Source organism: Pan troglodytes, chromosome 18 (assembly GCF_028858775.2).
Source record: "Pan troglodytes isolate AG18354 chromosome 18, NHGRI_mPanTro3-v2.0_pri, whole genome shotgun sequence".
NCBI classification, from domain to species: Eukaryota; Metazoa; Chordata; class Mammalia; order Primates; family Hominidae; genus Pan; species Pan troglodytes.
The window spans coordinates 2,088,358-2,114,231 of NC_072416.2; the positions used below are offsets into that span (position 1 = coordinate 2,088,358).

The 25,874-nt window shown below is 34.9% G+C and overlaps 1 protein-coding gene across 2 annotated transcripts in view; it reads right to left on the reverse strand.

Annotated features, from left to right (window-relative positions):
* Window positions 1–380: 380 nt before the first annotated feature.
* The window catches only part of LOC129137265 (MAM and LDL-receptor class A domain-containing protein 1-like), a 45,703-nt gene continuing 20,209 nt past the window's right edge, over window positions 381–25,874 (reverse strand). The window contains exons 6-8 of one of the 2 annotated variants that reach the window (XM_054668080.2): window positions 18,874–18,971; window positions 9,645–9,818; window positions 381–641 (exon numbers count right to left, since the gene is read on the reverse strand). In XM_054668080.2, coding sequence (XP_054524055.1) covers window positions 426–641; window positions 9,645–9,818; window positions 18,874–18,971 — 488 coding nt within the window. In that variant the 3' untranslated portion in view covers window positions 381–425. The remainder of the gene's footprint in view (window positions 642–9,644; window positions 9,819–18,873; window positions 18,972–25,874) is intronic. The other variant, XM_063796340.1, reaches the window with a different exon arrangement.

Genomic DNA, 25,874 nt, shown 5'->3' on the forward strand with positions numbered 1-25,874 from the left:
AAGAATTAGACAAACTCCATCTGTGATTTGAAAATATTAAATTTTGAATAGAAACACAGAATTTTAAGGTACAGTTTTAAATTTTGGTTGGCCTTGCATCACTTTCCCAAACACAACCTTTTTGCTTTTTTTGAACTCCTGGGTGATCCTGAAATATGAATATTATTACATGCTCATTTGAAGTTCTGAATAAAATTAATGGAGAAGTGAATATTTATAAAATTGTATTTAAAATATGCAAAATAATTATAATTTTTTCATAATATTTATAATTAAAATATTTGGATGCAATAATTTCAGCTGCAAGCATAGAATATTTTCCATATTACTGCAAGAGAGGCCTAAGGACTAGACCAGTTGTTTACCTTTTAAAATATATATATATTTTAGGTTTCAAGAACAGGTGATATAATCCACACCCTGTATTAGGTATTCGTGACTCTAATACATTTTATATTTTGATACTGAGAAGAGCTTAATTCAATGTTTAAAACAGCAACAACGACAAGGGAAAACTTACACTTGCTTTGTGTACTGGTCCTTGGTAGTGATTTATAGGAAATTTCACATTCCTGGGACACACTGATGTCATCTAGAGCAACGGTAGCATTTGATGACAAAACAGTAGCTTCCAAAATTAACTATAATTACAGAAAGATAAAACTGTTAAAAACACATCACAAAAGTAATGTCTTACAATCATATTTCTTTGTGTAGAGGAACCCTATTTACATCTGTCCCATTCTCCAATCTAATTTTAGAAAACTGTTCTGACCAGAACATCCTAATTTAAATTTATAAAACCATAACTGCTTTGACAGCGTCTTATGTACCTTAATGCCAAAGGTAACCTTGTTTCAATTAAAGTGGTAACATTCATCACGAGTGAAGGGCTCTCTTCTCATTGGAGCCATTAAGAGTCATATGCACTTATAATGAGCTCTTTGGGGTAATCAACTGTGTGACTTACAACTCAATTTAATTGAGATATGAATTGATTTGTAATCAGTGTGCTGAAGGCAATGATTTATTTCCATATTAAAATATTTAAATATTATATACATTCATACAAACATAATATATATTATATACATACACAGAAACATACTCACTGTAGTAAAGCACACATCAATAACCACATACAGTGGTTGATAATATTCATATGCTGAAGCACTCAGAGACATCTATTTAATTTTAGTTTATTCTAACGCTGAATAATGACTGATATAATTTGTTTTCTTTCTTGTTAATTACTCATATTATGTTGTTATTCCAAGAAGAAAAAAAGAGAGAGAGAGAGAGAGAAAGGAGGGAAAGGAAGAAGTAATTTATGCCAGGAATCTTATGAACCTGCATAGTGGACCACCAGTCCAGGACACAGACAGAAGGTACATTTCTATCCTATCAAGGAGGGTCTCCAATCTCAAGGATCATTAAATTTACTTGTGCCAGGGCTCAGAACATGCTATCTCAAAATACAACACCTTGGAGTCAGAACATGCTGTCCCAAAATATAGCAACTTGGAGTCCCTCTCTGCCTTCCCCTCTCTTTCCTTTGTGAGAGCCAGCCATAAAGGAATTATCTGGCTTACTTCTCCTCAAAATAGGTCATAAGAACCTCATTTAACTGGTGTCCTACCCTATCTATACCTGGATGAAAAAAACACTACACAGAGAGGCCCATAAAGATCTTTGCTGAGTTCTCTCCAAGTTTTTACAATGAGATCATATTCTTTCTGTCCATTTGTATTTCTTCATGATTGTCCATTCATTGTTGAACTTAAGCATAAACATAGAGAGTTTTCCCTGGTCTTCAGGCCTTTGTTTTTGAAGGACCCTATGTCACATAAAATGTTAATAAATTTGTTATTTTTTCTTTTTAACCTCTCTTTTGTTATAGGGGTTCCAGCCATGTCCCTTGTGATGAGTGAGGAAATGGTATTACTTTTCCTCTCCTACACTTCATATGATACATTCACTACCCTACATCATAAATGCTGTATAAGAAATAAGTATAAGATCCTAGGAGGCTCAAAGAAGACACTTCATTATTTCTGCCAATAATGAGAGTTTGGGAAAAGATTTGGTGGAGAAGAAGTAATAGTAAGCCTCCATGATACCAAATTTTGTTGGGCAAAACATTTTACCTCGAGAAACTGAGGCAGCAATCGCAGCAAAAACACAGAGATGAGAAAGTATATGGTGTGTTTAGAAAATGTTGATGGGTGTTAACGGAGTATAAGATTTTAAGAGAACAACAAATTAATCAGATAATAGATGGAGAGGAAAATTCCATGAGTTGGTACAGCTCTATTGGAGAGAAACTAGATAGCATTTGTTAAAAAGAAAAATTGCATAGACTATAAAAATTGAGTTAATTTCTTGGCATTTATCCTAGTGAGACACTCAAAGGTATACACATGAAGGCTTGTGCAGGAATGTTTATTTCAGTGCTGGTTTTGATGACAGATGACAGGAAAGAACTTACATGTGAATGAATCAATCAATAGTGAGAAATACTATACCAGTTAAAAATAATATCTATCTCCATGTGTCATTATGGAAAGAAATTCAACATGTGTTTTGGAGTAAAAAAATTAAGTTACAGAAAAATATTATAGTATAATATTACTTAGGCTGAAAACATACAATGGTTTAGATTTCCAAGTATATGTGGTACATTTATACATATTAAGTAAATAGAAAATGGACTGGAAGTAAAAATAAACTGGTATCTAAAGATACTCAAGATAAAATCTATGGTGGGTGATGAGGGTGGTCAGCAGGGACTGTTGCTTTATTTGCAATTTTTGATATTTAATGTGATGTACATAATATTTTTTTAAGATTCTGATTAGAGATGATTTCTGTAGAATCTTAAACTAAGAAATTTAGCCTTCATTCCAGAGGCAGAAAATAACAGAGGTTTTGAAGAAAGATCTTGGTAAAATATACACAAGTATTGTACTTTAGAAATATATTGTGTTTAATACCATTAAGTGACTGTGATTTTTTTGGACAGCTTAATTTTTGAAAGAGTTTTTCTATATTCATTATTATAATACATCTTGCATTGATGTCAATTAAAATAGATGTTTAATTCTTCAGACTCATTGGACAAGCATTTGTTGACCATCATATTTGAAGGTCTGTGCTACTCAGAGAAAACTGGAGAAAAAAAAAAAACGACAGTTTGAGGCACTTCTCTATGCTCCTAAAGAGGTACACGCTCACATTATTTGAATGGAATGGGTGGGCCCTGGGATGAGGTGAAGTAAAATCCTGAGGTAGTCTTTAAAATGTGGTTACATTATTTTACCTGAAGGGACCCACCAGGTTCCTTTAGATATTCATATTAAAATGGAAGGATAAATCCAACTTCAAAAGCCAAATAAAAATAATATTAGGTCATCTATATTTTGCTTGCTTACTTCTACATAGTTAAATTCATAATTATACAATTAGAAATTGTAATTCTACCATTAATTAAAATCATACGAATTTTAAAATACAAGCAATTACTTCCTTCAAAAAATGTCTGTTACACCTGTAAATAATGACCATCTCATGGTTTCAAAACCACCTTGGCTGTTCCTATTTTTTATTGCTGGTTTTAACCAAACTGATATATACATATACATATACATATATATATATGTATATATATGTATATATGTGTATATATGTATATATATGTATGTGTATATATGTATATACATAACCAAACTGATATATATACACATATATGTATATATGATATATATATCACATATATGTGTAAATATACATATATTATATGATATATATATCACATATACGTATATATCATATATTATGATATATATCATATATACATATATACGTGTATATATGTATATATACACACATACACACATATATGTGTGTATATATATATACACACATAGCCACATATATATGTGTGTGTGTATATATATGTGTGTTTGTGTGTGTATATATATACATATATATATATGTATGTATATATATATGTATGTATATATATATATATATATATATAAAACATTGTGACCAATTCCCTTTCGGAACTACAGTCAGCATCAATTGGTAATCAGTAAGTGAGAAAGAGGTCACTCAGAAGAGCTGTTTCAACCACAGATGGAGGAAGAGTGAAAACCTCATTTGATAAGATTCTCAAGGTAATTGAATAATTTACATTTTAAATTGAATTAGATGACTCACTCTTCTAAAACTATTTTTTGGGATCTTGTTGATTTTTGTTTTATTCAATTATATTATTCCTTCTATGAACAAAATAATTTCTTGCTTTTAGGAACCACAAAAATTCATAAATGTTCATAATCAAGTGATTACTTTTTACAAGTGCAAAACTCAGGTGCTTTTCCAGACAAATACGCAATTAACATAGAAATCTTGTTTTCAAAAAAAATAACAGGAGCAAAAAATGAATATGAATCCAAGAGAAAATAAAGATATAGTAAGAAGGAGTAGAGAGTAGTAGGAATATATTAATTTTTGAAGAATGATGATGGTATCAATAATAAGAGCAGCAGCCACATTTTATTTAGCACTTACTATATGCCAGTCACATTCACTTGTTTTAATCCTGTGAAGATGATGCTATTTTCGTCTTATTTTAAGGTGAAAGAAACAGAAGATTAGAGAATAGAAGTAATTGGTTGAATGTCACATATCAAGTAAGAAAAATATGTAAGCTGAGCCATTAATGATTATACTATCCTGCATCTCTCTAATGAAATAAAGAGATAACTGGGCTTTAGTGGATGCTGCAGAATAGGGCTGTCTGGAGAAACAAGATTTCATGCAGCTCTAGATTAAGCAGGCCAAGGACACAGCAACTTTACGGAGACTCGATCACCTTTTACTTTTGTGTTATGAATCTTACCCTTCACTGAATCGTCAAATAATGTCAGGAAATTGTTATTGATTTATATCATTGACTCCAATAAAGAGAGAACATGGTATCCATCATTGTGTGAAATTTCACAAAAGGTTCATTTCAAAATGAAATCTAAAATATGATACAATTACATTTTCATGGGAAGCTCGAAGAAAGTACAGCAACTTGAAATCAATGGACTACTCAGAAAAAGTGCCACCTTGAGATACTAAAACAGCACAACAGTTGGGGGGAAAAGAAATATTAAAAGAACCTATTTGTGTGAAAAGCTGAACATAGCAAGTGAGCAGGCCAAGTTAAAACAGATTTGAAAAATACTATTAACTCTTTGACCTAAATTTTTCCAATAAACTCTCACAAGAAATAGAGGGAATATTGAAATGTCATTAATTTGCTGTTCTTACAGAGAAAACAGTAAACCTAATTCTTTGCCAGCAGGAAGAGCAAATGTCCTACCTAACTAGGGGTGCTTATTTGCTATGAAACCCAAAGCAATCTGTATTCTGTTATACTGTCTACAATTGACATCAAAAGAACCACACTGAATCAGAATTTCATGGCTAAAAGGGAACACAGAGGTCACGTGATTTGATGTCTTTCTTCTTTCCAATATTTGGACTGGATTACACTGTACTGTATAAATATGTTCAGAGCTTAGTCACGTGGAACTGAAAGCTAGACAATGACTAAGGTCACCCTTAAATGATTCATGCTACTAATCTTAAATCCTAGCCTATATCCAAGAAGACAAACTTTAAATATTTGAATATTTAAAAAGCTAGATTAACTATTTGTAGGTAGAATATCTTTTTCATTTGTTGTCGATAAAAGAACAAAGTAGAACTGTACCTAGCTAGAATCCTCATGTATATTTTCATATCTTTAAAAATACACTCAGAGAAATCAGGTTAAAGCCAGCATAATATTAGCATCTTTTTTTTTCTGCAGAGGATAAGAAATGGGATGGAGAGAGATACAAGGAAGACAAAAGTTGCATCTTCATAAGCAAACAAACTTTAACATTATAAGCAAACAAAATGTTAACATTAGTTAATCCTGAGCTGTATTTAGGTATTTGTTTCTCTCTGTTTTAACTACTAGTTAGAAATATTTAATAGTAAATATATGCAATACTCATGGATTAAATATTACCATGTATGTATCTGTGCAAGTGTATCTATTTTTATATATTGTGTATGTATAAAATCCAGACTGATTCACAGCAGAACATCAATGTAAGTCCACAGTTCCTTATCTAAAGTCTTTGGGGCCAGATGAGTTTTGAAATGTGAATAGCTCAGAGCTGAGAATGGTAACATAACACCGAGAGTGTTTATTACATGACAACCTCTGGGAGATTGGGGGCAGCACTGTTTAATCAAACCTATCATGAAATCAGCTGCCTAAAGGCCTCACAGTGGTTCAGGGCAGCTTGGGTTTTGCCTCTAAACTCATTTTTTAAATGCTTATTGCTTTCCAAACTTAATTTTCTAAATTGCTGATTGGATATTATAGGGCTGTCATGGGCTTCTTGAGAGTGAAATGTGAGGGGATGTTTTTTTCTTATTTTTCTTTTACTCATCTGTAGTTTCCAAAATAAATGTGTGCTGTAGCCAACTCATAGGCAGATTAAGTGGGGAGGCACAGAGGAAAAGTCTTAGCTTCTCTGGGGTGAATTCAATGTGACCGAGGCCTCGAAAGAACTCAGCATTGAGGTTGATTGGAGAGAAAAAGCAACACAAGGTGCTGAGCCACCAGCAGGGAGATGAAGGGAGAGGAAGGAGCAGGGCTAGGTTAGAAACCCTCACACATCCATTGCAGCCAAATCACAGAATCTAACCAAACCACTGCCCATCTACAAACTAGTTAATATGCCCCCAGATAATAAGGGATAGTCTCCATTTGCACTGCAATGCAAAACCATTACTATATCCAAAAAGGAGAACATTAAAGAGAAAACAAAAATTGCATTCACTGAAACTCTTCAGTAATGCTGATGGGTCCATGAGAGCTTCCAGCTGTAGACAGAAATGGCATGTGTTTCAACTCATATTTCTAAATTACTTACTGCTAGAAAGAACATTCTATTTTCTTCTCAATATGTCAATTAATGACAAACTCTGAACGATCTTCTTGGTGAGTTTCATTCTAACTAAAAGCAAACCGAATGAAAACATTTTTCTATAGAATATAAATGCAGGAGGCAAAAGATCAAATTGTTCTGATTTCATTGCCCTGCTCCTTGCAATGGAGATTGACACCAAAATGATTCCATGACCAGCCTTTGTGTCAAATGCTTCCCAATTAAGAGCTGCTAGTATTCATGTTGTCTTTCTCCATTAAATATGAGAATAGAATAAATTGATCTTTGAGAAGGGACGTTGGGGACCTTCACTGAGTAAATAAGCCTTTAATGATCAAGCCTAGAGTTCTGATCAAGCGGGAATTCCCTTTATAAAACAGAGAACACTAAGATTTATTGAGCGTCTACTATTTCCAGACAATATCCAAGGAATAACTACAGCAATAACAACAGCTGAATTCTGTGTTTGTGCCAGATTTGCTTCCATGTGCTTTACAAGTATACACCATATAATCCTCACAATAACTGTATAAAGTAGAGAACAGTAATTGATTACAGTTGATGCTTATGCCCTAGTCTTCCTGCTTTCATGGGGAGGTGGTTCACTGTAGTAACATTGTTGTTACTTACCCCTCACTCCGTGGGAGGAGGAAGATTTACCTGACTGTGAAGTTAGAAGAGTAACCTGGGGGAGCTCGATTCATCCTCTTCTCCCATTCAACACCCACTATTGGGAGCCAGCCTGTCCTCAGGAGGCATGCACACTGATATTATCTCTGGCTAAAGGTAAGAGACTTCACCTAGAGTATGAGCTCTATATTTCTCCAGCACAGTCAATTGTCCTCTGGGTAATTCTATTTATTCTAAGATCAAGCATTATTTTAAATAAGTGACTCTACATTCTAAAGCCATCTGCTCCAAAATATGTATTCTCTACCTGTTTAACCTCTATATTTATCTCAATTTGTTCAGAAATGAGGATGAGATGACCTTAAATCCCCAACTATTATCCTCACACCCCACTAATGAAAGAGGCATAGAGGGCTTCGGTAACTTCCCTATAATCATACACTTTTTTGTTTTTGTTTTTTTTAAGATGGAGTCTCACTCTGTTGCCCAGGCTGCAGTGCAGTGGCGCCATGTCGGCTCACTGCAACTTCCACCTCCCAGGTTCAAGTGCTTCTCCTGCCTCAGCCTCCAGAGTAGCTGGGACTACAAGCACGTGCCACCATGCCCGGCTAATTTTTTGTATTTTTTGTAGAGGTGGGGTTTCACCGTGTTACTCAGGATGGTCTCGATCTCCTGATCTCGTGATCCACCCGCCTCAGCCTCCCAAAGCGCTGGGATTACAGGCATGAGCCACCACCCCCAACCCTTTAACTTGAACCCAAGTTTCCAGAGCCCATGTTCATGGCTGCCATTTTAGCTATATTATCTTTAATATTCAGACTCCCCTGGAGTATTGCTTTTATCATCACTGGTTTTCACACATTAGGAAATTTGATGCACAAAGACAATATTTACACAGTCACTTAGCAACCAATGAGCAGAGCAGAGACTAAAACTCAGACCACTGACTCCAAAACAGTGTGCTTTCCACCATATTCCACTCCATCCAATCTAGATTCCAAAATAGCTCTTTTCAAATGTCATCCAGAAGACTTATATACAGGAAGGTAGAAATTAGAACACCCATTTGACAAGATACAATTGCCTTATTTTATTATTATATTTTATTAATACATAGTAGTTGTACATATTTATGGGGTAAATGTGATATTTTGATACATGCATATAATGTGTCACTATCAAATAAAGGTAATTGGGATACCATCTCCTCACACACTTCTCATTTCTTTGTGTTGGGAACGCTCCAAATCTTATCCCCTAAATATTTTGAAATACACAATAACTTGTTATAATTGCCCTACTGTGCTATCAAACACTACAGCTTATTTCTTCTATCTAACTAACTACATTTTTTAACCATTAACAAACCTCCCTTCTTAACCTCCTCCTCCCCACCTTTCTCAGCCTCTAGTAACCACCATTCTCCTCTCTACCTCCATGAGATCAACTTTTTAGTTCCCACACATGAGTGAGAACCTGCCATATTTGTCCTTCTGTGCCTGGCTTATTTCACTTTGTATAATGTCCTCCAGTTCCCAAAGGTGGATAACATTCTCAATGTTACCAGGCAGCAGAAAGTGAGGCAATAGGATTAAAATATTACAGCCCACTTCAGACTTTTTTCACTACATCATATAATCCAATGTCTTCACTTAGAAATGATTTTAAGTTACTCTTCTCTCTGCCATCTTATTCATTTCTTATCTCCATTTTTGCTACTATTCTACACATGTCTTAAGTGCATAGTCAAAACAACCTCTCTACTCATCACAGATCATGTGTTTGATCTCTGAATGTGTTTGCTTCATTAATGTTGAATAAATTCATGAGCTGCGTGTGTTATTTTATCTGAAAGGATTAGCATTAAATAAGTGTCTTCTGTTGCATTGTATTAATTTCATATGTGCTCACCTGAAAAGGTATGAGCTATGTGTGTTATATTGTTATCTGAAAGGATTAGCATTAAATAAGTGTCTTCTGTTGAGTTGTATTAATTTTGTATGTGCTTACCTGAAAAGGTAGAGTAGATTCTCCCGCTTCTGCAATGAGATCAATTTTTGCATGGCTCCACTGAGATTCGGAGAATCTGATTATTTTGCCTTGCTTTTGCAAGTTCCCATCTAGAGACGTTCTTGTAAAAACTGAGAGATTTGAATGTTGAGACAAATGATACCAAAACTGCACCTGTTGAAAACATGTTTTCAATGATATAAATATTCCATTGACCTGTCTCTAGTAGTTTTTCCTATAATTTGAAATATTCCTGACCTCAGGTGATCTGCCTGCCTCGGCCTCCCAAAGTGCTGGGATTACAGGCATGAAACACCATCTCTACTAATAATACAAAAAAATTAGCCGGGTGTGGTAGTGCATGCGTGTAATCCCAGCTATTCGGAAGGCTGAGGTAGAAGAATCGCTTGAACCCAGAAGGCGGGGAGGTTGCAGTGAGCTGAGATCACGCCATTGCACTCCAGCCTGGGCAACAAGAGCGAGACTCCATCTCAAAAAACAAAACAAAACAAAACAACAACAACAAACAACAACAACAACTATATATATATATATATATATATATATATATATATATATATATATTCCAAACAACTTCTGTGTTAAATATAATCTTCTCAATTCTCCTTTCCCCTAGATGTGTAACCCAGTCATGGGCAGTACCACTGTTTCCATGGAAGTTTCCAGAATCCTTCTCTCTGGCTTCTTACAAATATGAGAGGTACAAGTTGAGACTCAACGTTACAAAATCAAGTATTACTATACAAACTTGATGTTTCAAACAAGAAAAACTTTCCTTAAAAATTATTTTCTTAGGTTAATTTTAAAAACTTTAATTAATACTTTATATCAATTTAGTCTCTGTGGTAGCATTAACAAATAACGGGGAAGCTCACAGGATACTGTTCATCAATAATTGAGCCAAGTAAGACAACATTCTTTGAGAGTAGGGAGGCTTAATCATTTCACTTCCTATTCACCATCAATAATGACACAATCTAAAGGTTTGATGGCTTAACTACATAGTGAAGAGAATAGAGAGGATTATGCCAGGTGCTGATAGCAGTAGGCCTAACATGAAATTGCGTACTGTTATTGATTCAACCAATATTTACTGACCACTTTCTAAGTACCTGGAGCTTTGTGAGGCAAAAATTAATTACCTCAATGTTGTCTGGATGATTCATTCTGTAAAATATGTCCACAAAACCTCCATTAAAACAAGTTCAGGTACGCTGCAGTCAAATTTTTTTGCTTCTTCTCATTATCATATAACAGGTCCTAAGGCTGTATGTTTTAAAGAAAAACCCAACATTTAAAGATGAGGTCCCACAAAAGTGGAATACTTCTCTTTAGATTCAGTGACATTTTTTCAGGTTCATTATATTTTAAATTCTTTTTTAAAAATGTTTTCCCATTCACCATTGTGCTTTTATACTGATACATGGACAGATACTAGTGTATATATAGGCAAGCCATGTATTTCACTGTTGGGACCCAATTCCAATGATGAATGTTGACCAAAAAAAAAATGTTTTAAATGCTTTTTTAAAAAAATTGTTCATTTTAAAACACCAAGCATCTATTTGGTACACATCTTTATCAATGTCTACTTAATTGTGATCACCTGATTTAAAAATTCTGATTGTTTATTTCATTTCAGATTTTATTACTGTGCTTACCTTAATTCACACCTTGACAGGTGAGTTAGAAACAAAAATAATGGAAATGTTTAATTAAATTCCATGGAAAGAGAGGATTCATGTTTCTCAACTGCGATTACATTTTAGATCCCTGCTGTAAGTTTCACTATGTCCCAAGCTTGTAAATATGCAAAACAGAGCTTTAAACCTAGTTGTACAAGAGATATGCATGTCCCATCAGAATTTTGAGCTGTCAAACTGTCACTCAGTACATCACCAGTGTGAAGTTATTTTAATAATGTATTAAGTATAAATGCCAAAGGGATCCATAGTCAATGGGATAAGAGCTCAGAACTTATATTTAATTTACTTTTTTTATAGAATTTGCATTATGCAGACTTAAATTCTTAAGTTATTAAATACCAAGGAATGTTCCATTATCTTTTGAATTTTTGAGGGTGAAATCACTGAACAAAAGTTATTGATACAGCCCACAAATTTTTTTAATTCATTGTTTTTCCTTTTTACTTTTATTTTACGTTCGGGGTACATGTGAAGATTTGTTACATAGGCAAACACGTGTCACGGGGACTTATACAGATTATTTCATCACCCAGGTACTAAGCATTGTACCCAATAGTTATCTTTTCTGCTCCTCTACCTCCTCTACCCTCCCCCCTAAAGTAGACCCCCGTGTCTGTTGTTTCCTTCTTTGTGTTCATTGTTTTTATTATTTAGCTCCCAACTTGTAAGTGAGAACACGCGGTATTTGGTTTCCTTTTCCTGTGTTAGTTTGCTAAGGATAATGGCCTCCAGCTCCATCCATGTTCCCACAAAAGACATGATCTTGTTCTTTTTTTATGGCTGCATATTCCGCAGTACATATGTACCACTCTTTCTTTATCCAATCTGTCATTGATGGGCATCTAGGTTGATTCCATATCCTTGCTATTGTAAATAGCGCTGCAATGACCATTCACATACATGTGAATGTATCTTTATGATAGAATAATGTCTTTTATTTTATTTTATTTTTTTAGACAGGGTTTCACTCCAGTTGTTCAGGCTGGAGTGCAGTGGCATGATCACGGCTCACTGCAGCCTCAAACTCCTGAGCTCAGGTAATTCTCCCACCTCAGCCTTCTCAGTAATTGGGACTACAGGCTTGCACCACCACACCCAGCTAATTTTTTTTTTAATTTTTAGTAGAGATGAGGGTTTCACCATGTTACCCAGACTGGTCTTAAACTCCTGGACTCAAGCACTCCACCCACCTCAGCTGCCCAAAGTACTGGGATTACAGGCATGAGCCACTGCACCTGACCTACAGTAGAAAAATTTCTAGTACTGTAGGTATATGTACCCAGTAATGGGATTGCTGGGTGGAATAGTAGCTCTGCTTTTAGCTCTTTGCGGAATTGCCATACTGCTTTCTGCAATGGTTGAACTAATCTACACTCCTATCAACAGTGTATAAGCATACTTTTTTCTCCACAACCTTGCCGGCATGTTATTTTTTGACATTTTAATAATGGCCATTCTGACTGGTGTGAGATGATATCTCATTGTGGTTTTGATTTGAATTTCTCTAATGATCAATTTTAAGTTATTGATACAAGCTGTGACTTCACATAAGTAGTACTCAAGTATGGAAACTCTGTGCCTCTCAACCTGGTACATGCCAGTAGCAGAACACTAAACCTTAAACTCCAAATCATGAAACGTGTCATAAATTCCTCACAGAACTTATTATAGTAATTTGTATTTTCTAAGTATTCAGTTAATTGCATTAAAAAAAGAAGAAAGAAATGAGAAGACTGTCAGTAAATGCTCATAAACATTCAGAAATATATATAGAGAAAGTAACAGAGAGAGAGAGAGGAAAGAGAGGAAGAAAGATAATCTATTCTATGTCAAAAAAATGTATAAGGCATTACAGGTCCTTAGGGACCTTTGAGTCTTTTGGAGGAAAAGTGGCAAAAGAAAATGAACATTTAATTATAATGAGCATAACTACAAAATTGTGAAAATAGTGTGGCTGTTAAATTTAAATTAATTAAAATTAAACAAAGTGAAAAATTCATTTTCTCAGTTATGGTTTTGTTTTTGTTGTTGTTGTTGTTGTTCTTGAGACAGAGTTTCACTCTGTTGCCCAGGCTGGAGTGCAGTGGCGTGATCACGGCTCACTGCAGCCTCCACTTCCTGGGTTCAAGTGATTCTCCTGCCTCAGCCTCCAGAGTAGCTGGGACTACAGGCACGTGCCACCACACCCAGCTAATTTTTGTATTTTTAGTAGCGATGGGGTTTTACCATGTTGGCCAGGATGATCTCGATCTCCTGACCTTGTGATCCTCCTGCCTCAGCCTCCCAAAGTTCTGGGATTACAGGCCAGAGCCACTGCGCCCGGCCTCTCAGTTGTTTTAAATGCTCAATAGCTCTATGTAGCTAGTAGCTACTATACTTAACATAGGGAACATTGTCCATCATCCCAGAATGTTGCATGAAACAGGTCTGCAAAGCATGTAAGTGAAAATTACACAAAACATTCAAATTTTATTTACTACTTGATCATTTTTAAAGGAAATTTTCTTGATGCATGCTTGCTTCATTCAAAACAAGTTAAGTAAAATGTTAATAAAAAGGGCTTGCTTTTATTTTTATTGGGTCTCCACTAAGGCAGATTTTATATATAGTATGACTATTCAAGACGTTGAATCACTGCATTCAAGAGAATTTCATGTGGTTAAAAAAGTTTCCAACAAACAGTTCTTTCTGACTATTGAAGATAAAAATGGAAGCTCCAATTATTTCATTTTTAATTGTATCCTTATGATTTTAAATTATTTCTATTTTTAAAAAATATATATGTATACATTAAATCATATATTTTACTACCAAAGGAAAGAACATCTGGTGATTTACACCAGTTACTGCATATGGATGAGTACCTAAGCTGGAGAGGGGGTGATAGTCTTAGTTCCATTGGCTCTCGTGTCTGTACAGTGCCTCTGGGACCTTGGGCTCTCTGATACTTCAGTCTGGGACACCCAAGATCATGATTCAGAGGTTCAAAATGAATTCTTCCTTATTTTTCTGTTTTCTTTGTTTCTTTTTTTTAATTTTGATCATCTCCTGTTGAAACCCTCCTCTTCAAATTTCTTGCCAATTTTCTCAACTTCCCTATGGACTTTGTTCTAATTCCTTCTCAATCTCAGAGCTCCCTGGTCAGATCTTCATGGCCATTCTCGATTTTACTCCAAACCCTCAGCCACCTCTGCCTTCTCTGCTTCACATCAGACCCCTTATGCCTTCCTCAGTCTGCTTATTGCCACACTTGCTGCACCTTTATAAGATCTAGAATACGAAGATACAGAAGGACAAGAATAGCCAAAAAAGCAAAATAAATAAATGGGAGAAAAGAAAAAAAAAACAAGCTAAGATATCTATAGCTCCTCAAAATTCAGCCGGGAATAAGTATATATTGAAAGAGTGGATCATTCATCACATACATAAACACACAGACACACACACACATCCCTCACCATTACCATAGTGATTTTTATTGCTCCTAGTCAGTTATGCTTTTTCCTGGGCATTCTTTTCCTGAACAAGCTTATGTTGAGGTTTAGAATCTTCAATAAAACAGAATCTGTTTTTCCCGTTTAAATGGTTAATCTTTATGTGCTTTGATATACAGATTGGAGAGAGCACCTGCTTGCCCTTTCCTCTGTAGACTGTTGCTTCCTCTAGAATCCATCAGCTATTCTAACATTGATCTTTGGATTAAACACAATGACCAGGGAATAGAGCACAACTGCGCCATTGCAGGACATGATCCAAAATTACTTTTTTTCTAAATTGTTCTTTGACTCCAGTTCATTGTCCTACTTTGGGGACATTGTAAGACATGGCCTTTTAAAACTCTTTGAGAGAGATTTGTAGAGTGTTATTATTATACTGGACTCACCCTCTTGTAGTTTGCAGCATTTTACACTGAATTGCTGTCAGTATCCCCCACTAAACAACATTTTGTTAGAGCAAGCATGTGTTTAGGTTGTTGTCATTATATTCCCTGCATCGAGGACTGTGATCAACACACAGTAGATAAGCAATATATATGTGTTGAATCGTAGGTATAATGTTTACTTTGGTAATATAGCAAGCACTCGGGAGAAGTCTCAGAAGAACTATTTTCAGTTTTGTTTATTTCTCTTTACTTCCTAGAATCTGAACCACATGTGGCCCTCTCTGCATTGGCAGACTCAAATGTGTAGGCTGGCCCTCATAAACTTTACTTTGGGATCCAACCTATCTCTGGTTTCAACTACCTTTGTCCTGACTTTCTCATTCATATTTGTAAAACAATCTATGAATTATCTTTTACTGAAGGAATATTAATGTACTTGCAAAACAAGTTGGAGAATTAAAAACAAAAGAAAGATCAATAGATGAACATACAAACTAACTTTGAAAGCAAAAGCTTCATATTATCCATCTTCCTGTATTTAATTGTGAAGTCCTAAAAGTAAGAGATTACGTTACTTACACAGTAACTCAAATATGAAAACTCAGAAAATATTAGTACCCACATTAATCCCCTTCATACTTTACATTTCCTAGTTAATTGTAAACAGTAACAGCATTTCAACAGCAGTAAGATAGAATAGCTTTGGGCTCCCTCGTGTTCTGTTTGTCCTATCTTGTATTTCAAAGAAAAATGCCAATTTTCCACTAGTGGCTGAAAGGAATTTTGAAGCATAAATTAAAGTCCGCATCTTGAACAATGATTAGCTGCAAGAACAATTGTCCATGCTGATGGCATGTGTTGGCCACATATAAAGTACAAGGTAACCCATGCAAAATGGCCCTAAAATTGTGCTGTTAGAAATGGCAACTCACGAGAAAGCTCAAGTTGCTTTAAATTCCTTTCAAAAAAAGAAACAATTCTTAACTGTATTAGTCTGCTAGGATTATGTAGGAAAAAAAACATATAATTTCAGAAAATGAAGGCTTTAATCATATCAAAGTACCCCACACTGGTTATCTCACTGCTTGACTCTACTACCTTATAATGAAGAACATTGGTTCCATGAAAGCACTATTATTAATACGTTCCAATGCAGAGGATTGGCTAGATTTTCCAGTTACCCAAGAAGGTAAGAATTTGTTTTGTTTGCTTATTCTGTAACTTTTATGTAAGAAAATATCGACTGGGTGCGGTGGCTCACGCCTGTAATCCCAGCACTTTGGGAGGCCAAGGCGGGTGAATCAAGAGGTCAGGAGATCGAGACCATCCTGGCTAACATGGTGAAACCCCGACTCTACTAAAAATACAAAAAATTAGCCAGGAGTGGTGGTGGGCACCTGTAGTCCCAGCTACTCAGGAGGCTGTGGCAGGAGCTTGCAGTGAGCCCAGATTGCGCCACTGCACTCCAGCCCGGGCGACAGAGTGAGACTCTGTCTCAGGAAAAAAAAAAAGAAGAAAGAAAGAAAAAGAAAATATCACATATTGCCACAAACTTATTTAAAAAGTTCATATTATAGTCTTAGAAAAATCCTGAGAACCTTAGCTATGTGTATCTCAGACTATCAATAACATTCTCCTACAGTCTACTCCTACTTCCTAAACTGGAAAGCATTACAAAGTAACTCAAATATCCTTCCTGCTAACTCAAAGACTCCTAAAATTCAAGCACATAGAGAAAAGCGTGAAAAACAAATATCTATTCTGGCAGTCTGCAGTGGCGCCTTGAAACAGTCTCAGTTTTTCAAAAACCAAGGCAAACCATTAAGTCAGTATCCATAGCCTTTAGAGATCGAAGCCTTGGTTTTGAGATAAACTACCAAGCACCCAAAATGTCCATGAGAGCATTTTCACTGAGACCCCACCTAAATAACACCCCACCCCCAACTAAGTTACCAATTTAAGCAAAAATTAAGTGTCCTCAAGTGGAAACAGTGATAAACTGAAACTCAATCCCAGTGACCACAAATCAATGGCTATCGGGAAGCATACAATGATGGGAAAGGTAGATTACATTTTAAAATCATATACATGCATATGATTTCTCAGTGACCCTAGGTGAGTCATAGGAATTTCTAATACACTCTTAATATCTTCAAATTTCTGTAAAGCAGGCAGAATTAACACATCATATTCCTTTACATTCAATTTTTTCTATATATCTAACATTTGTGATCTCATCACTTTAATGTATGACCTTGAATTAAATCTAAGTTAGCTTGTACTTTCAAAGAAGAAGTGCTTCTGGAGTTTCCCCTCAAAAAAAAAAAAACACTCTATATCTATCTTTCTCTTTTTCTGTCTATCTTATCGGATTTAATTAAAGTAAAGAGGTGGGGATGGGTAAAAGGCATTTGGATAAAATGGAAATGGAGAACAGGCATTTGCTTTAATTCTTATTCTCACAAAGAAATGGGAAGAAAAAAAAAACAAAAGAAAGGAAAAGAAAGTATCTTTAGGACTTTAAAAGAAAGTATCTGTGGACACCACTATTAAGAACTCAGGGCACTCCCACTTAGACTTATACCAAACTGAAAGTATAATTAGGTTTATACCTCGGAATAATATGTCATTTATCACCAGGAATGCCCAAGTAAACTGCTCTAACACTACACTTACAGGCAATGAATTTACTGTGTGGCACTATTGATCTCTTCATTATTTTCTGATAAGTAAAGACGAAAAAATTAGCTGAAATCCTAAGGGCCGAGAGGCATGTTGGAGCTCTCAAAAGGACTGAAAATAAGACAAGCTGAATACAGACCTCTGATTTAGGTGTTACTTTTATGGAAAGCAAAGGAATTATGTTTACTGAATTAACATTATATTTGGTACATATATACCAATGTTTGGTACAAACATTGTTTACCTACTATGTACCAAATATTTTGCCAGGTGCTTTATTTAATCATATTTTAATCCTTGACATTATTCCATATAATCGTGTATGCTTCCAATGTAAACGCTGACATTTAATCCATACAATCATGTATGTTTCTGGTGTAGACACTGAGTCTCAAAAGGAATATACAATTTGTCTGAGCCACAGTTAGAAAGTGGCAAAAGAGACTTGAACCAAATCTAACTAGTCCATCCTCTCTAATATGCTGCTGAAATAAAATGGATATTTCACTCCTTAGTTTGTGTTTGCCTGGCACCAGAGGACTCATTTAAAAAACTCAAATTTCAGTAAATATAATCATTTCCATTTGTCTTTCTTTCAACAAACACTTATTTAACTGACTTTATTTTTCTCAATGTACATTGTTGGCCAAAAATTTTGGCAACACGTATCCACAGCTTTAGATTATTGAAATGACTGTGTGAAAAGAATATAAAATAACAGAAAGCTTTAATAGCCCTCAAAAGAATGGTGCCAGTTATGTGTTACAAATGGTCTTCTAGAAGGACATAGCATTTTGTGTTGAAATAGCGCATGTAAATCTCTTAATTCATTATTAAAGTGCTAGTAAAACATGGCGGGCATTTACTAGCAGAGTAACCCATGCTCAGCGATTTACAACCACAGAATGGCCAGTGGAAATTCAGAACAGTTGATTACCTGACATGGGGTAGTGGGAGTGAGCAATTTTGTAAGAACAGGACTTCCAAGCTTGGCCACCCCGGGGGGGCGCTGTGCCTCCAAATAAATAAACGATCCTGCAAAAACAAAGGGAAAGTCATACGGATGCAAGTTCTCTTACACACTTAGCTGTTCTTTGCTCCACAATCTTATCCTTGCACATGCTAAACTATCAATTAGATAAAGAAAAGTACATTTTTTACATATTTACTATTATGGTTTGTAGATAAAAAATAGCATTTATACCGGTATAACATTAAATACCTAAAATAACATTTAATCAATTAAAACAAGCTCTTGATCCAAATCACCTAAACAAACATTTCTGTTGGCTTCATTTATGTCATAGTGTTTGACATCAAATTAAATGAAGCTTCTAAGCTGACAATTAGATATTCAACACGCCCTTATGAAATACCCACAAGAGCTTTATTTTTTAGTTTCTTCACAAAGTACCGAAGGATATGAGCTTATGGAATGAATTTTAGTTTCTCCCGGGTCTTACGTGTTTGACATTGTTGTCTGTGCTAGAGGGGATCAAAGCTTAATTAAAGATCTAATCTGAACATTAACAAAATCACCACTTTTAGATTTTAACTACGACGGATGTGCTCATGGCAAATGTGCAGGGGATAACATCTCTCAGCAGCTTAAAAGATCACAGGTTCAGAGCTGCTGTCTGGGGTAGTTTCATTGAATATTGAAGACTTACAAGAAGGCTATACCCAACAATGTCAAGGTCTGATACTGCCCTTTGATAATCACAGTGATAGGCAATTTGGAAAACCAACTATTTTCATTGGAAAATACCGTATTCAGAGAGTGATTTTCCTAGATACAAGTCAATGCTGACTGCACACAAAGGAAAAGATTTAGAATTAGAATGTATTATTTTATAGACTCCATCACATGTTTAACCAAACAACCAAGGATGTGAGTCAGCAGTGTCATCTTTGAGTGGGAAAAATAGAACCCAGTTTATATTGTTTTTAAATCTCAAAACCTACTTGGAAAGATAAAGTTTACTGTCCCCAAATTCCAAATTACAGGTAATGGAAAGAGTGCATGCGAGCAAGTTCATTAAATTCTCTATGCTTCACCTAAAAAGGAAAAGAATGGGAAAAGTTGATTTTGAAAAATTCTTCCACCTAAAAATGCTCAGGTTTAGGTAAAATTCAAATGAATATTTTTAAAAAGATGATCAAAATTCTAAAAACAAATGAACCGATATTCAAAGACCTTACTCCTCCAGTCATTCAAAAGAATATACACAATTTCAAACAAGCTGGTTAAAGAAGGTGAGAACATGTACACATTAAGACGCCAAAATCTAAATGAAGCAAAAGGCCTGAATAAATCGTTTAGACAACAAAAGTAACTGAAAAAGTAATGAAAAGAAAACCTAGAGAGAAATGTATGGTCCCACATCTGAGTTAAATTTAATTTTCTTTTCTTTTTTTTTTTTTTTCCTGAGACAGGGTCTGGCTCTGTCACCTAGGCTAGAGTGCAGTAGCATGATTGTGGCTCACTGCTGCCTGAAACTCCTGGGTTCAAACAATCCTCCAGCTTCAGCCTCCCACTGGGTGTACAGGAGCACACTACCACATACATTTTAAATTTTTTTGTAGGGGCAGAGTCTCAAACTCCTGGCCTCAAGCAATCCTCCTGCCTTGGGCCTTCAAAGTGCTGGGATTTCAGGCATGAGCCACTGCATCTGGCTCATTACTTAATTTTTAAAAAACAAATATTTGCAACATTATTCGAGAAACCTCAGATCTTAGAAAAATATGGAGAGCTCCCTGATTCATATTAGGTTGCCAGAATATCTTTAATTTTTAATAAAATGGATGAAAATAGGACAAAATTTAAAACTCTAGAGAGCAATCTCACTTGTGAGCATAGGAACAAATATTCTAATTAAAATAATGTCAAATAAATTTGAAATTGTTATCCAAAAATAGTGTGTCTTGATTAATCTGAGCCTTCCAAGAATGTAGGTTTGGTTTAATTTAGGAGCTCAGTCTCCATATTCAGTTACAACAACAAATGAAAGTGTCAAGTCATAGAATCCTATCTAAATGTTGAAAAGACTAAGAAAAACCAGTGAACAATTTCAAGTCACAAATCTTAATAAAATAAAAGGAAATAATTAAATAAAGACTAGTGAACAACCTCAAAATAAATAGCATTCTAAATGGCAAATGATAAAACAATATTAATTAAAATGGGAAATGACATATTTCTGTCACAACTATCAATTAGAGATAATATTAGGCAATATTTATAATCTTAGACTAATATTATCTTAAAGGTCTGGTGAGTGTAGAAGTCAAGGAAATAAAATATCTAGTAGACATTATAGAAAAAGAGAAGTAAATTTCCCATGTTTTACCAATAATATAATAGTAAAAATAGAAAGCCAAAGTATTCCATTTTTTATAATTATAGTATCATTTAGAAAATTTGGTAAGCTAAATGCAAACAGATATATTACACAATTACTTATCTTATCTTAGCAGTAAGTTTCCAGATACATAAACAGCAAGAAATGTCCAACTCCTGATAGCAAAATTAATTTTTTTAATGTAGGAATAAATTTAACAGAAAAGGGACACGATTTATATGAAGAACATTATAAACTTTGTGAAAGACTGCAAACTCTCTGGTTAGATGAAAAGAGATAACATGTTTCTAGACGGAAAGATAATAGAATTAAAATATGAAGTTACTGACCATTGATTTGGAAGCTAAATGCTATCCTATGATAATTTTAACCAAATATTTATAAAGTTGACAATATTGCGTTAAAATTAATATGTGCAGGTAAGGGGTATAGAGAGTCTAAACTCTGACCACAAGCCCAGGGACTTCTAGGAACACGTCCCTTGATTTATCTTCCTATCAGCCTGCTCTAAACAATGAGCCAAGTTAGAGAAATGTGGAATTTACCAGTTTTATTCCTGGTCATGGCAAGGAGTTTACTTCTGGTAATCAAAATTGTTTATTGTAAAACTCTTACACACCCACATACCCCAGAGTGGCTATGTGACCAGCACAATATAAAAATTAAAGGACAGAGTGAATAGTCTCCCTGGGTTAAAGTGTTCACATCTGGCTCGACCTCACCTTCTGCAAAACAGGTACCTTGTTAATGCACTGGCCTAGAAGTAACACCTTACATGTCTTAAGAACGTTAGAGGCCAGTCTCTATAACTTTCACAAATGCAAAAGTTATAAACAAGCATTACCATATAGAATAAAGAAATGAATAACAAATAAAATTACTCCAGTTAGGTTTGGTTCAGGAGTGCAAGAGGGGTTTAATATTTAAAAAATCAATTTACCTTACAGACAAAAAAGATAATCTGACAATCATATCATAATAGATGCTGAAAAATTCTGAAAACTTACAACATGCATTCAATTTCTTAATTTTTTTAAAAAGCACACTCTTGAATAGAAGGGAACATTTTTATCTGATAAAGAATACAATTTTTCAGTAAGCATGGCACTTAAGGTTCAACTATTGACAACTTTTCCTCTGAGAGAGAAATAAGACAAGTCTAGCAGCTACCACCAGTTCTATTCAACAAATTCTAGAAATTCTGTCCAGTACATAAAACAACAAAAGGAAGATAGAACTGTTAATATTTAGAAAAAAGGAAATAAAATTGCCATTATTTGCAGACAAAATAATTGTGATCCTAGAAAATAAAATATATTTGTATAAGTTCCTAGCTATGATAAATAAAATTAGCAAGGCCACTGGATACAAGGTCAATATTTTACATAAAAATGCATTTCTATATGTCAGCAATAATCAAAATCAGAAGTTCTTTAAAAGTAACACAAAAACCTAGGAAAATACTAGCAAAAGATTTTCATAATCTCTACCCCGAAAGCTGTAAAATATTACTTAGTAAAATTAAATAATCCAAATAAATTGAGACATTGGAAACATTTGAAAAAAATATTTTTCAGTGAAATGCAAATAAGTATTACATATGAGAAATCGTTGTACACCCATTAATTGGAAATTTTTATAGAGAATTATAATGCCTCTTGCTGGTAGGAAAATAGGAAAAAGTAGTCCCATTTTGAAACTAAAAATTGAAGTACTAAAGTTTTAGGGTAAATGAATCTATAAATGTTTATTGAAAATATAAATACATATCTTGCTTAAAAAATATAGAAGTCTCACTCCTAGTTATTATCTATTGCATAAAATCGAAAGTATCCTACAGGAGGAAATGTGTACAAGAATAAATTTGAAACATCGTCATGATATTGATGTCACTGGATAGGGGAATAGCTAGATACATTATGGTATATCCAAATGAAATAAATTTAGCCAAATAAACAAACATGAATCCAGTATCACAGACTGGATTTTATCTTCTGTCTTAAACGAGCAAAAGAAAAATATTAGAAAAAAAAGCATATTTAGCATGGACTGTCAAATATAGGACAATGGGACTGTAAGATAGTGATAGATCACAGGATAGTGATCTCTGAGAGAGGGGAAACAAATGAGTTAAGTCCTGTAATTCCCACAGCTTACTGCCTAGACAGAGTTTCCAGGTGCCTGTGCAGAGGGGAAACACAGGAGTGTGGTAGTCTTCTCAAGTTGAAACAGATAGAGTCGGTGCTTTGGGGAGACCCACATGGGTAGAATTCATAAGACAGAGTGCCAGCTGCCCCTTTCAGGTACTGGAGCTTTGAAAAGACAGCAAGCTCCCGAGATCTGCAGACAGTCCCCCCTAAATTGCCATGTAAGGACCGATCGTGTGCATGGATTGGAGAAAACTACCTGAGTCTGGGGGTAAAAACACCTGAAATGAATAGCTGGAACATTTCCTGAAGGTCACAGAAAGTCAGGAATGGTAGAGTTCTCTCACCAACCAGAGTGCAAAAACAAAAACAAAAACAAAAACAGACATAGGCATTGGATAGAGAACTCAAACCAAATAAACACTTATGTCCAGACAAAAACACGTATGCAAATTTAATGGTGTTTTTACTCATATTTGACAATATTTGGAAACAATCTAAGTGTCCTTCAGCTGGTTAGTGGATAAATGAAGTGTGGCTCATCCACACAATGGACCCAACGATTCAGCAGTGAAAAAGGTAGGAATTGTGGCTGAAGCCAGCGACATGAATGAGTCTCAAGTCCTTTATGCTAATTCAAAGAAGGCAGAATCAAAATGCTACATATGATATGATTCCATTTTCAAGACATTCTGGAACAGGCATACACTAGGGCTAGAAATCAGATCATTGGTGTCAGTGGTGGGAGGTGGGAGAATTATTGAGTACATAATGGCACAGAACAATGTGTTGGGCAGGAATAGAATTGTTTTATATCTTTATTTTTGTGGTGGTTACACAAATGTGTATGTATGTCAGAACTCAGTGAACTGTACACTAAAATGGTTGAAGTTTACATTTAACCAATACTTTATCATAAAAAATGAAAAAAAATAGATAGTATTTGATGACTTGGAGCAACTGCCATAAGCTATCTTTAGTAAGAAGATAGGGACAATAGTTACAAGATAATATATTTCTTAAAAAACAAACAATCACAGAAACACATATAATTTTGAATATGTATGTATCTACTATATATATATCTGTGTGTGACTATATGAACATAGATAAAAGTGGAACATAATTAACATGAGTTGCCTATTTCGATGGAAATTTAACAGAGTAGGAATAGGAAGGTAGAAACGAAGCAAAAAAGGCAGGAAGGAAATTCGAGGCTTAATTACACACACACACACAAAAACTACATAATATCAACATATCCAGCCTGGTCAACACGGTGAAACCTCTGGCTCTACTAAAAATACAAAAACAAAAAACCAGCTGGGCGTGGTGGTGTGCACCTGTAGTCCCAGCTACTTGGGAGGAAAAGGCAGGAGAATTGCTTGAACCTGGGAGGTGGAGTTTGCAGTGAGCATGGATCACACCACTGCACTCCAGCCTGAGCAACTAAGTGAGACTCTGTCTGAGCTAGTTAGATAGATAGATAGATAGATAGATAGATAGATAGATAGACAGATAGACAGATTTAAAAGCTGCAATCTATATGTTTAAGGCTGTAAGAACAAAATGAACTAGAACTCCACTTTCTTAGATATCGGAACTATTAGGCTGCCTCTGACTCTACCAGAAATTTCCATTTCACTTTCCTTTCCCTTCCTGGTCCTTTTTCATTTTTTTTAATTCTCCTCCTCACTTGCAATTTAAAACCACTACTGATTCTCTTTAAGGTTTGATCATGGCAATCATGGGTAAAGAGATGTTGACTCCGTGATCCAGATATATATATATATATATATATATATATATATATATATATATATATATATATATTTTTTTTTTTTTTTTAATTGGCCCTTTCTAAAATGAGAAAGACTGCGTTTTTGTCCCTCACACTCTGGGTGAGACCAGCTGCCCCTAGTTTTATCAGTCATATTGTTATCTTTCACTATTCTTCAACTCACCGGAAAATAATGGGTCTTTCAACATCTAACACAGGGGCTCTATTAGAATCTTTTTAATGCAAATCATAGTTATGTAGTAATTATAAGATGGCAAAAGACTAAAGGTGAATTACAAACATATTTTCTAATTGTCTTATCTGGTGTTTTTCCCAGTCTTCTTATTAGAATGGACAACAAATATCTATTAATATTTATGGAGCTCTTACTACATGGAAAAACCTTCACAGGTGTTATTTCATTTAATCCTCATGACAACTCCACAGGGAAGCTACTTTTCTTTTCTCTATTTTCTATCTAATAAAACTGAAGCACCCTAATATTTAGACATGGGTGCAGTGTCAACATCGTGTCGGAACCCTGGGCAGCCCGTGCTCTTCCCTAACTGGTTATGGTATGCTCACATCAGACCATCATGACACACTGCCCACACAGCTTCCCTTTGAGAATCACTGCCTTGGCTTAGGC